We start from the raw sequence: 14187 nt of genomic DNA, 5'->3' as shown, positions 1-14187 counted from the left end.
TGATCGCTGTAGTGTGAATACTGCTCAATAAAATGTTCGACCAACTTAACGGCAGCTTATCCACTCCAAAACAAAATAAAGAAACTCCCTCGACATTGCCTTTCCCCCCCCCCCAAAGGCAGAAAATCATTTAATTTTTGTTCATTATCACTGAATGTTCAACAGATGCTGCTGACCAGTCAGCACAGATTAAACCCAGTAGGGCAATAAGCCGAGAGGATAGTTGAAGGGGAGAGCGAGAGAGATCAGACAGTCAGAGATAGAGAGAGGAGCACAATGGAAGGAAAATGTACCTTCAGCGCTTTTAGGCGAGCCTGCTCTTCCTCCAGAGCTGCCTGCTTTTCCCTCTCGTCCACTTTGGTGAAAGATATGCCCGTGTTGGCCAGAGAAGAGACAGCGTTGGAGAGAGTGCTAGCCCTGGATGGACAGAGACATAGGAAGAGAGAGACAGTGGTCAGTTAGTGGGGGCTATGGTAAAACGGTTTACTGATCATTGTCAAAAATGCTGTGTTCTACAAGCTCAGTGAAAGAAAGTGGCACATCTTTTTACAACTGCACTTTGATAGATACAGGCTATAATAGTAACAGGAGGTTGGAATAAAATAGAAAGGATTCTGCTTGACAGGGATAGTTTATAACACACCTTTCCCACTAAACAGAGAACCTGAATGAGCACTGATGGTACGTGCATACTATTATAGTACATTGAAAGACACAAAAAGGAAACTAATTCAAATGCTCCTGGCATTAGCCACAGACAAGTAGGTCTTTATTAACAATATAGGGCTTTCATAAATTGAGGGTAAAAACACTGCAACTGTGGCATTCGTCAATATTTTCTCAGAAACAACTGGCAAAACACACAGGAAATAATACTTTGGACCGCAGTACAAAAACATATTTTTGAGATTGCTGCCCACCAACAAACACTTCAGCTCCAGCTCACACCCACTTGCTAAATTTGGTACCTGAGCAAAACAAGCTTTGTCTGACTGGACTGTATTGAATAGGCAGTGAGTAAATGGAAGGGAAAATAACAGTACCTGCTGGCTGCTGTGGAATCTTTCACCTTCTTCCCTTCTAAAGAAGCCAAATGCTGCTCTAAGGCATCCAAGAGGCTACTGGGGGCCTATTAAAATGGAAATAAATAGTGAGTTCAAAGGTTGGGGGGAAAAATGCAATCACAAAGGTGGAATAGCAGACGGAACACAAACAGTAAGCATGCCTAGTTATTTCACAATGCACACAAAGAAAACAAACTACCCTTACAAACACTTAAAAAGAGTGGGATACAGATACTTACACAAACTGTAATCTGAAGATGGAACGTTAAGGAAAAATACAGAATACAAAGGTGGCAATTATCAGCGATGATAAAGATCAGCGATGATAAAGTTTTGGGAGAAAGGTACTATCGAAAGGCATTATTTACAATCCAAAACTGTCCTATTAAAATACAAATCACAAAATGAATGCCCTTGCAAAATACCATTTGTCTTGCTAAAGCACCATCTGAACATGGTGAGAAGAATAGTAAAAACATAATACCATTTTATTGTAAGACTGGATACGCAAGCGAGAGATGTAGCTAACCCCATACAACATGTGGCCCTTCTTGAAAGTTGACATGGAACAGTATAATAGCATACAGTGTTTATAATTTGCCATTTTCAATGTATACAAAGTGGAAGTACATTTTTCCTTTTATTCCTTTCATCTCGGGTCTAGCCTACTCTGTGTATGCCTTGACAAAGGTCGATGTTAACACCTTTATGTGCTGTATGCCGTGCAAGGTCAGGTGAGAGGGAGTCCCTGTTCGAATGCAAATAAAGTGCACCCTTCCTTCCTCGATCACAGATCTAGAAGTGATTGGAAAGATGAGGGCAGGTTTTCATCCTACTGCTTTCATCAATCCAACCAAATCAGATCTGTGATTTGATTACTTGAAGGAAAGAAGCATTTTGAAAGTATTTGGGCTGGGCCTGAGTCTGGCGTTTCCTTTAGTAAGGAAACATGCAGTGTGCGCCCAAGAAAGCAATGTATGATAGCTAGGGCTGTGCAGAGGTAACCATTTGGAAGGTCTGAAACTGCAGGAGGTGGCAGGGTGGTGAGAGAGGCTGGCAGCCAGCACACTGAGGAGTGTTGAAATAAAGTCAAGCTGAGGGGTTCAGCAGGACTCCATCTCAGACCCGCTGCACTTTCAGGCCACAGAGATACGAAAGCGATAGATAGCATCAGGTCTTACCTGGGAGAGGTCTGGGATGTCCCCTCGATCTATCCCTACTTGCTGCAAGGAAGGAGGGAGGAGGGTCAAGATAACATGGAGGTAAAAGTGAATATAGGGGTAAAAAATCTGATCACACAGAAGTTAGCAGGGTTGGATCTTACCGCCGCTACTTTAAGGAATTCAGAGATTCTTGTCATTCTAGTGAGGAATTTCTTGTAGATGTCAAGGCCCTCTTTGCATTGAGTTTTCTTCATGTCAAAATACTTCTCTGTGAAGTGAAAAGAGTAACATAAAAATGAAGCACTGGAACTTAAATGTCATCAAATAAGGATAAACTATCAAACTGTATCAAATTAATCAAACTGCCTTTGCAAATTAATGGGGGAGGTGTTGAATATTCCATAGTATAATTCTAATATTACACTTTTCTCCAATCAGAAAATCGTCCCTTAAAATGTAGATGTCTGCAGGAAGTATACAAACTCTCCAGAAGGGTGCATGAATCCTAAACATGTCTCACTAGCTGGTAAACGTTCCACTGATGTTTGCACATATCCAATTTGCTCCTCCACCCCCCCACAGGCCTGCTCAGTCCCCCAAAAGGAACAAGGCTCTCACCTGAGTGAGAGAGGCATCCATCCTCATAGCAGAGAATACAGCCTTGACCTGTATGTAATGACCAGCAATTTATCATAGTCTAGGAACCAAGTGCAATTCTCTAACTCCAATCTAATGTCCAACTTTGTGGAGAAATAGAATGTTAGTGTTCTGGAATTTCTATTTCCAACACTATTGACATTATTTTCATTTCCAACTTGTGCACTGAACTACATGTGCACTAAACTACATGTGCACTAAACTACATGTGCACTGAACTACATGTGCACTGAACTACATGTGCACTGAACTACATGTGCACTAAACTACATGTGCACTGAACTACATGTGCACTGAACTACATGTGCACTGAACTACATGTGCACTAAACTACATGTGCACTGAACTACATGTGCACTGAACTACATGTGCACTGAACTACATGTGCACTGAACTACATGTGCACTGAACTACATGTGCACTGAACTACATGTGCACTGAACTACATGTGCACTGAACTACATGTGCACTGAACTACATGTGCACTGAACTACATGTGCACTGAACTACATGTGCACTGAACTACATGTGCACTGAACTACATGTGCACTGAACTACATGTGCACTAAACTACATGTGCACTGAACTACATGTGCACTGAACTACATGTGCACTGAACTACATGTGCACTGAACTACATGTGCACTGAACTACATGTGCACTAAACTGCATGTGCACTGAACTACATGTGCACTGAACTACATGTGCACTGAACTACATGTGCACTGAACTACATGTGCACTGAACTACATGTGCACTGAACTACATGTGCACTGAACTACATGTGCACTGAACTACATGTGCACTGAACTACATGTGCACTAAACTACATGTGCACTGAACTACATGTGCACTGAACTACATGTGCACTGAACTACATGTGCACTGAACTACATGTGCAAACAGATATGCAGAGTAGTCGAATAGACTGTGTGCAAGACCAGTCTCTCCACCAGCATTGGGGTGCAATTTCATTTTAACACAGTCCCTTCAGGAAACTAATTTAGAATGAATTGGAAACTAGATTTCTTCCCCAAAGTGTTTCAGACATTGTCTGAATTTCAAAAGGCAATTCAACCAACCTACAAACCTTATGACATCTTGCAAACCCAGTTCACTAAAACAAAGCAGAGCAGTAGTAGAACACTGTCGTTTATTGGCCCTCGTTAAGTCAACCTGATAACATGGGGCAGGCTGATAGTGAGTTGTGTAAAATAATTTGAGGCCAGAGATACAGTATCAACCCAGAACGACAGGGTGCAAAGGTGTCTCTGCATCAGCGCTGCTCCATGGTTACGATGATATGGCAATAATGACTGGCAGGCCAGAGCCTCTTGAGAGCCAGAAGGCAGAAGTACTTACCCAACAGGTTAATAATGCCTTCGTTGTAGGCCGCAAACAGTCGAATGGCATCTTTGAACAGAAGCATGAAGGCCGCGTTTATCACTCCGTTGGTGAGCTCATTGGCATTGACCTGGAGATGGAGGGGGGGATCCAAAGCAGACCAATTGAATTGACAGACGACCCATCAAACATTCTCATTGGTCTGACTCAGCGGTAACTCCTAACCACACGATAGAGCTACTCATTCACCGACAGTTTTTTTTGCAATACTGTTATATTCGAGAGCTGGAGCGTTTATTCAGGCCATAGCAGTACAACAAGTTACAAGGAACTTACATTGAAATCAAGTAGTGCATCCATCTGGTTTTGGATAATGGGTAGGGTCTTCAGTAACTTCTCTGTGTTCATGGTTCTCATAACGCCATCCGCCCTTGGGGAAAGAATATTTTCCAATCATTAGGAGCCCAATATTATTGATGTTGGACTGTCATCAATGTCATGAAGTATGCAACCTAAAATAATGAATTTGAATTAGGCTTAGTGAACGACACTTCACTTACTCAGATGCCCAATCCCAAATCAACCCCTACACCATGTGCACTTCATGCAGGAGTAAGCAATATACCCAAAAATATATCCAAAACACACTTCCCAGGAGTCGACTGTACATTGTATATACAATATAGGACAGACTAGGTAGATCTGGGCCAGATGCTATAAGAAAACATTTGAACAGAAAATTAAAGTCCTTACCCTCGTTTTACTTTGGTGAAGTCAAAAGCGACCTGTCGATACGATACAGCCTTCTCGTTCAGGTAGCGACTATACCTCCTTATGAACGTCGACATGTCATAGCCTGAAAAAGACAATAGGGGAATAAATGTTTTAGCATCAGCTGCATCGTGATGGTGATACACATCTCACTGTAGAACTGCCACATAATAATCTTTTCAAACAACTAGCCTATACTCTTAACTGTTTATTTGTGGAACTAAGCGATACAATAAGCAGAGGCAAAATCTTTCCATTGATTTTGGAAATGAAGACAACTTCAGAGTTTATTGGTGGATATACGAGTAACTGATAAAATAAAATAAATACTAACAAAGTGTCTTAAATAGGACATTGGGCCACCACGAGCCGCCAGAACAGCTTCAATGCACCTTGGTACAGTTTCTATAAGTGTCGAACTCTACCGGAGGGATGCAATACCATTCTCCACGAGAAATTCCATCATTTGGTGTTTTGTTGGTGGAAAACGCTGTCTCAGGCGCCACTCCAGAATCTCCCATCAATGTTAATTTGGGTTGAGATCTGGTGACTGAGACGGTCATGGCATATGGTTTTCATCGTTTTCATGCTCATCAAACCATTCAGTGACTACTCGTGCCCTGTGGATGGGGGCATTGTCATCCATTGTAGCAAAAAGGAATGGGCAACTGCATTTTTTTAAAATATGGTCTGTCCCGTATTTTCTTCTACTGTCAAAGACAGCCCAATAGGCTGTCTTTGACAGCTCACCATCTTGTAGATTTCTGTCATGAGTGCTATACTCCCCAACCAAGTCATCATCCTTAAACAAACTGACAGCTCCCTATTACCGTGATTTATCAGTAACACAATCTGACAAAAGGAATGTGGGTTATTATGATTAGGGATGCTTACTCTTCCATTATACTCCCACTGGTCTGGGCTGCCAGGCATCTTGTTAACATTTATTTTTATTTAAACTTTATTTAACTAGGCAAGTCAGTTAAGAACAAACTCTTATATACAATGTCGACCTACCGGGGAACAGTGGGTTAACTGCCTTGTTCAGGGGCAGAAAGACAGATTTTTACGCTCTAACCACTAGGCTACCTGCCGCCCCATGGGACATATTTACCTTGAGTAAATCAATTCTGCTGCGCTTGATGTGAGCGGAGAGTCTGCCATGATGCCTTAACCATTCCATTGGGAATAGAGCGGAGGGAGAAAGGGCAGGACTGTCTAAAATAACATTTCTCCACTCCTCTCAGTCTTGCTAGTCTCAATATTACACACAGTGTAGTAAGCAAAAGTTACGGAAAGTTGCATTTCTAGAATAGAGCTGACGTGATTCCTTATTCTATTTCAAATGTATTTTCTAGAAGAAGCATGCCTATCTGAATGTTCAGTGACATTGTTCCCTGCTGAACGCAGCCCTGTTGATTGACCTGAAAGAATAGACCTTAAAATACTGTATGAGATCAAATGCTCCAGTGAAGACGATACTGAACCTGTGATAAAATGCAGAGTGCTGCAGAGCTGACTTCACTCACCTTGTAGGCCACTTTTGTCCAAAAAGTTACTGAGGTTAAAAAGTGTATTCCTTGAAGCCAGGTACTGTATAAATCTCTGCAACACAGAAACATGTGTAAAAACTTTCTGCAATACAAAAGGAACTCCTAGATTGCCAATAATTGCATTCACCAACAGCAATTGAAAATGCATAGCAATGTTACATACAGTTGAAGTCAGAAGATTTACATACACCTTAGCCAAATACATTTAAACTCAGTTTTTCACAATTCCTGACCTTTAATCCTAGTAAAAATTCCCTGTCTTAGGTCAGTTAGGATCACCACTTTATTTTAAGAATTTAAAATGTCATAATAATAGGAGTGTGTGATTTATTTCAGCTTTTATTTCTTTCATCACAATCCCAGTGGGTCAGAAATTTACATACACTCAATTAGTATTTGGTAGCATTGCCTTTAAATTGTTTAACTGGGGTCAAACGTGTCAGGTAGCCTTCCACAAGCTTCCCACAATAAGTTGGGTGAATATTGGCCCATTCCTCCTGACAGAGCTGGTGTAACTGAGTAGGGTTTGTAGGCCTCCTTGCTCGCACACGCTTTTTCAGTTCTGCCCACAAATTTTCTATGGGATTGAGGTCAGGGCTTTGTGATGGCCACTCCAATACCTTGACTTTGTTGTCCTTAAGCCATTTTGCCACAATTTTGGAAGTATGCTTGGGGTCATTGTCCATTTGGAAGACCCATTTGCGACCAAGCTTTAACTTCCTGACTGATATCTTGAGATGTTGCTTCAATATATCTACATAATTTTCCCTTCCTCTTGATGCCTTCTATTTTGTGAAGTGCACCAGTACCTCCTGCTGCAAAGCACCCCCACAACGTGATGCTGCCACCCCCGTGCTTCATGGTTGGGATGGTGTTCTTCGGCTTGCAAGCCCCTTTTTCCTCCAAACATAACGATGGTCATTATGGCCAAACAGTTCTATTTTTGTTTCATCAGACCAGAGGACATTTCTCCAAAAAGTATGATCTTTGTCCCCATGTACAGTTGAAAACTGTATTCTGGCTTTATGGCGGTTTTGGAGCAGTGGATTCTTTCTTGCTGAGCGGCCTTTCAGGTTTAGACGATATAGGACTCGTTGTACTGTGGATATAGGTACTTTTGTACCTGTTTCCTCCAGCATCTTCACAAGGTTCTTTGCTGTTGTTCTGGGATTGATTTGCACTTTTCGCACCAAAGTACATTAATCTCTAGGAGACAGAATGCGTCTACTTCTTGAGTGTTATGACGGCTGCGTTGTCCCATGGTGTTTATACTTGCATACTATTGTTTGTACAGATGAACGTGGTATCTTCAGGCGTTTGGAAATTGCTCCCAAGGATGAACCAGACTTTTACAGTTTTACTGGCGCTGTTACTTTTTAAAGTCATAATTCCCTAAATCTCAGTGAAAAGATAAAGACAAGACAGATGTGTGCTGTGTTTTATTCTGAAGCCTGAAGGTTGATTTTATTATTTTTTTAAAGCAGCTGTGTGTACTGTTCACGTGAACAGGGCATGTGGAATCCCAACAAATCAATCCTGGATGCTCACGTTGACAAAAAGGGCAGTGACAGCCATGGAGCTAGCGGAGGAGCTGAAGAACTGGAATTTTGGCTTCCCTGTCAAATATGATGGCGGAAGAAGGGTGGTGGACAACACCATTACGGTGTGTAGGTATTGTGCCACAAGAAAGCCGTATGATCATTGAGCATGGCCACACATTTAAAGCATCATCACCTGTCATCACAGTGACAGGAGCCTTCTCAGCCAAGAGACAACAACTTCTCACCGTGGCATTTAAGCAGCCCTTCGCTGCAGAATCAGACCGGGCTAAAGCCATCACCAAATATATTGGGATGTTTATCGCTGCAGACATGAGGCCATACTCTGTTGTGGAAAACAAGGGTTTAAAAATATGTTGAAAGTGCTTGAGCCACGCTACGAAATCCCCTGGCGCACCCACTTCAGTATGAAGATCGTGCCAGATGTTTATGAACAGGAAAATAGCAAAATTGTCGACAAATTATCCAAGGAATCCTCTGTTGCCCAGACGGGTGGACCTCCAGGGCAACGGAAAGCTACGTGACTGCTCACTACACCACAGAGGAGTGGACCTCCAGGGCAACGGAAAGCTATGTGACTGTGACTGCTCACTACACCACAGAGGAGTGGACCTCCAGGGCAACGGAAAGCTATGTGACTGTGACTGCTCACTACACCACAGAGGAGTGGACCTCCAGGGCAACGGAAAGCTACGTGACTGACTACTCACTACACCACAGAGGAGTGGACCTCCAGGGCAACGGAAAGCTACGTGACTGACTACTCACTACACCACAGAGGAGTGGACCTCCAGGGCAACATAAAGCTATGTGACTGTGACTGCTCACTACACCACAGAGGAGTGGACCTCCAGGGCAACGGAAAGCTACGTGACTGACTACTCACTACACCACAGAGGAGTGGACCTCTAGGGTAACAGAAAGCTACATGACTGTGACTACTCACTACACCACAGAGGAGTGGACCTCCAGGGTAACAGAAAGCTACGTGACTGTTACTGCTCACTACACCACAGAGGAGTGGACCTCCAGGGTAACAGAAAGCTACGTGACTGACTACTCACTTCACCACAGAGGAGTGGACCTCCAGGGCAACGGAAAGCTACGTGACTGACTACTCACTACACCACAGAGGAGTGGACCTCCAGGGCAACATAAAGCTATGTGACTGTGACTGCTCACTACACCACAGAGGAGTAGACCTCCAGGGTAACAGAAAGCTACGTGACTGTTACTGCTCACTACACCACAGAGGAGTGGACCTCCAGGGTAACAGAAAGCTACGTGACTGTTACTGCTCACTACACCACAGAGGAGTGGACCTCCAGGGTAACAGAAAGCTACGTGACTGTTACTGCTCACTACACCACAGAGGAGTGGACCTCTAGGGTAACAGAAAGCTACGTGACTGACTACTCACTACACCACAGAGGAGTGGACCTCCAGGGTAACAGAAAGCTACGTGACTGACTACTCACTACACCACAGAGGAGTGGACCTCCAGGGCAACAGAAAGCTATGTGACTGTGACTGCTCACTACACCACAGAGGAGTGGACCTCCAGGGCAACGGAAAGCTACGTGACTGACTACTCACTACACCACAGAGGAGTGGACCTCCAGGGTAACAGAAAGCTACGTGACTGTTACTGCTCACTACACCACAGAGGAGTGGACCTCCAGGGTAACAGAAAGCTACGTGACTGTGACTGCTCACTACACCACAGAGGAGTGGACCTCCAGGGTAACAGAAAGCTACGTGACTGTTACTGCTCACTACACCACAGAGGAGTGGACCTCTAGGGTAACAGAAAGCTACGTGACTGTGACTGCTCACTACACCATAGAGGAGTGGGAGATGCGAAGTCCAGTGCTACAGACACGCCCCTATGAGAGTCACACAGGCACAAATCGGATGCAGGTACTGCTAGGAGCAGTAGCAGAGTGGAAGCTAGAGAGGCCCAATAGCAATATCCCAATCACCACAGATAATGCCAAAAACCAAGTAAATCCAGTGATAGAAGCTGGACTAGGGCCACAGATAGCTTCCTTTGCACATGTGATCAATTTAGCATCCCAAAGGGGAATGTATGTTGTTCTGTTCTTGTCTAATGATGTTCTGTATTATGTTTCATGTGGACCCCAGAAAGAGTAGCTGCTGCTTTTACAACAGCTAATGGGGATCCTAATAAAAAAATACCAAATCTCAGTGAACCAGACTGCCTCCTTGGGAGGATCAGGAAGGTGGTTTCCTTTTTCCACCGAAGCACAACAGCCACTCATGTGCTTAAGACCAAGCAAGAAATGTTACAGCTACCGACCCACAAGCTCGTACACGATGTTACAACAAGGTGGATCTCCACTTATGACATGTTGGAGCGCTATCTTGAGCGGCAGGCAGCTGTATACTCTGCACTGACAGACAAGACCCTGAAAAAATATAAAGACATCGTCACCTTATCTGATGATGACGTGAAACTGGCAGAGGAGATTCTCCAGGTGCTCAAACCCCTCAAAACGGTTACAACCTTATTGAGCACTGAATCTGCACCGTCTGTGTCCATGACCCTACCTCTGAAAACAAAAATTCTACAATACATGGCCCCAAGTGAGGAAGACAGCACCATCACTAGAGATGTCAAGGCTGCCATTAGAGAGGACCTGAACCCCAGATACCCCCTAATGTACAGGACTACCCTCATAGAGCACCTGCACTTGATCCAAGGTTCAAGTCCCTGTCTTAACCTAGACCCTGCCCTTAACCTAGACCCTGCCCGACATTCAGTGATGTCACCACTGAGATTGTGGCCACTGAAGAGGTAAAAAAAATGAATTACTTAAATAATAAATATAGTGCAGTCTAATCTTAGTCTATGCTATTGCTATTAGAATATATTTTTGATTTGGAATAAGAATGAATTTTATTAAATGTTATTGCAACAATTATAGTTCTATGAAATATGAAAATAAATAATTAGTTAGTTTAATAGATCAAGTAATTTTTCTGCAGGGTCAAGCCACAGAGACGACAGGAGCAGGGGCATCTCCTCCACAAAATAATTTGGCCATGAAGGAGCTTTTCGGGGAGACCTTTGTGAGCAAGAACACGGGCAAGACGTTTGCCAACACCATCAAAGAGGAGGTGGCATCCTACAAGGCAGCAAGCAGCATTCCAGTGGATGGTGATCGACTGGCATAGTGGAAATGCAACGAGTGTAAATACCCTCACATTGCCAAGATGGCAAGATGCTACCTGGCTGTGCCTGGCACTTCAGTTCCTAGAGAGAGGGTGATCTCCACGGCAGGGGACATAGTGACTTCAAAGAGGTCTACCATCTCCTCAGACAATGTAGACATCTACATCTCTTTGAAAAATAATTTGAAGTTAAGCTCAGGTCTGATTTAAAAATAATAATAATTATGTGGACACAGGCTATTTTTTCATTCACTCTTGTTCAAAGGAAGAAGCTATCATATCAATACAATGTTTTTCTAAGTAGTGGGAAGGTTCGGGAGCTGGCAATGTTAAAAATACATTTGTAGACATGTACTTTTCTTACATGCAATTCTGTAATTTACAAAAACAAAAAACAACAAGAAAACCGTGTTTGAAAAAGGTCAAGTTTTTGCTGTGAGCCAATGGGAAAACCTAGGTAACCACAGGTTGTTTTCCCCACGACTGGGACTACAAGTGCCAACAGATCAGAATTGGGCTGCCATTGGTACCATTACAGTATGAAGGGAGGGATGGAGGTTGATTTGGAGTTCGGAGTCCGTGTCTTGGATGACATGCCTCTCTGATCACCTGGGAGTCAGATTCATTATATAATATGTAGCTCAGCTGGGAGTGTGGAGTTGCAGAGCTCCAGGGTGAAGTTTCCCCATGTACAGATCTAGAAGAATCAGCTTCCTCTCCCAAAACTAACCTTCACCATGAGTGGGGAAAATGCAAAACTGACCCAAGGTCAGCGTCTAGAAGCAGCTTCACCCTACTCCGTGGAGTTGCAGACAGGTTTTGCTCACCTCGTTGCCGTAGACCATGAGGTGGTGTGTGGCGGTGAGAGACTTGAAGACCACCACCCAGCTGGTGCTGGCAGTCCTTTCAAACAAGGTGTCTGCCAGCTGGGGGATGTTCACGTTCATCTCATTGGTGCAGTGGATCAAGTCTGGGGGAGAGAGTGGGGGAAATGGTGGTTAATGTAGGGTCCTATAGGCATATTATTTTAAGTGATTGAGACACAGACAGACAGTCTGCCTTAGAGCAATAGGAAGTGTGACTGTGTGAGCATAGGCAGATGTTTTAAACAACCAGTTCCACAGAATCAAGCTGTTGTTGTGAGAAAATGACAAAACTTCCTGGTACAGGCTTTCGTCACATTGACCGACCGGGTTCGAGAGAGCACAAAGCCCTTAGCACAGCCCAGGATAGGATAGGCCAGGATAGGTTGCACCCAGGGTATATATTTGGCAGCTATGGTCACAAACGTCTGTCTGAGGATAGCACATGCATTCTGGGCATTATTTTGGACTTTGGCAGGGCCCCCATGCCATCTGGCCTGTAGTGAAAGCCGATGCCTTCTGGCACCTTTCCATCAGTGCCATGAGAATGTGCTCTCATGCCAGATCTCACAAGGTCGGACACACACACACACACACACACACACACACACACACACACACACACACACACACACACACACACACACACACACACACACACACACACACACACACACACACACACACAGCTAAAAAGGAGATCAAATCAAAGTGTACAGATTTGCAGATGCAGCGAAATTCTTGTTCCTAGCTCCAATAGTGCAGTAATAATACCTAGCAATACACACATAATCCAAAAAGTACAAATAAATAAATATCCTAACGAGCAATGACAGAGTCCGGAATCTAATATACACCGAGTATACAAAACATTAAGAACACCTGCTCTTTCCATGACAAACTGACCAGGTGAAAGCTACCCCCTTATTCATGTCACTTGTTAAATCCATTTCAATCAGTGTAGATGAAGGGGAGGAGACAGGTTAAAGAAGGATAAGCCTTGAGACAATTGAGACATTGAATGGCACACATACACAATCCGAGGGTGAATGGGCAAGACAAAAGATTTAAGTGCCTTTGAACAGGGAATGGTAGTTGGTGCCAGGCGCACAAGCTTGTGTCAAGAACTGCAGGGTTCTTGACACTGGGTTTTTCACACTCAGTTTCCAGAGTGTATCAAGAATGGTCCACCACCCAAAGGACATCCAGCCAGCCAACTTGACACAACTGTGGGAAGCATTGAGGTCAGCATGGGCCAGCATCCCTGTGGAATGCTTTCGGGGGGGGGGTGCTCAATATTAGGAATAGATTTTTCAACGCCGATACCGATTTATTGGAGGGCCAAAAAAAGCCGATACCGACAATAATAACAATAATGACAATAACACTGAAATGAACAATGAACCATTTTAACTTAATATAACACATAAATCAAATATATTTAGTCTCAAATAATTCATGAAGCATGTTCAATTTGGTTTAAATAATGCAATAATACAGTGTTGAAGAAAGTAAAAGTGCAATATGTGCCATGTAAAAAAAGCTAACATTTAAATTCCCTGCTCAGAACATATGAAATCTGATGGTTTAATATTCCCAGTTCTTCAATATTCCCAGTTAAGAAGTTTTAGGTTGTAGTTATTATGACGCGTCGACTATTTCTCTCTATACCATTTGAATTTCTTATACCTTTGACTATTGGATGTTCTTATAGGCACTTTAGCATTGCCATCCTAATCTAGGAGGTTGATAGGTTTGAAGTCAAAAACAGCGCTGTGCCTCAAGCATTACTAAGAGCTGCTCGCAAACGCAGTAAAGTGCTGTTTGAATGAATGCTTACGAGCCTGCTGCTGCCTACCAACGCTCAGTCAGACTGCTCTATCAAGTCAGACTTAATTAGAATATAATAAACATACAGAAATACAAACCTTTGGTCATTAATATGGTCAAATCCAGAAACTATCATTTTGAAAACAAAACGTTTACTCTTTCAGTGAAATACGGAACTAGTCCGTATT

The 14187-nt window shown here is 43.3% G+C and overlaps 1 protein-coding gene across 19 annotated transcripts in view; it reads right to left on the bottom strand.

Annotated features, from left to right (window-relative positions):
* The window catches only part of LOC110533412 (phosphatidylinositol-binding clathrin assembly protein), a 63423-nt gene that overhangs the window by 32255 nt on the left and 16981 nt on the right, over positions 1–14187 (bottom strand). For 12 of the 19 annotated variants that reach the window (XM_021617579.2, XM_036989750.1, XM_021617572.2 and 9 more), the window contains 10 exons: positions 12134–12276; positions 6529–6604; positions 4982–5084; positions 4565–4658; positions 4247–4358; positions 2389–2495; positions 2246–2287; positions 1304–1315; positions 1044–1129; positions 294–417 (listed from right to left, as the gene is read on the bottom strand). In XM_021617579.2, coding sequence (XP_021473254.2) covers positions 294–417; positions 1044–1129; positions 1304–1315; positions 2246–2287; positions 2389–2495; positions 4247–4358; positions 4565–4658; positions 4982–5084; positions 6529–6604; positions 12134–12276 — 899 coding nt within the window. The remainder of the gene's footprint in view (positions 1–293; positions 418–1043; positions 1130–1303; positions 1316–2245; positions 2288–2388; positions 2496–4246; positions 4359–4564; positions 4659–4981; positions 5085–6528; positions 6605–12133; positions 12277–14187) is intronic. The other 7 variants (XM_021617573.2, XM_021617584.2, XM_021617574.2 and 4 more) reach the window with 1 other exon arrangement.

This window comes from Oncorhynchus mykiss, chromosome 10, assembly GCF_013265735.2.
Source record: "Oncorhynchus mykiss isolate Arlee chromosome 10, USDA_OmykA_1.1, whole genome shotgun sequence".
Taxonomy (NCBI): Eukaryota; Metazoa; Chordata; class Actinopteri; order Salmoniformes; family Salmonidae; genus Oncorhynchus; species Oncorhynchus mykiss.
This window is presented reverse-complemented; position numbering and strand designations above follow the sequence as displayed.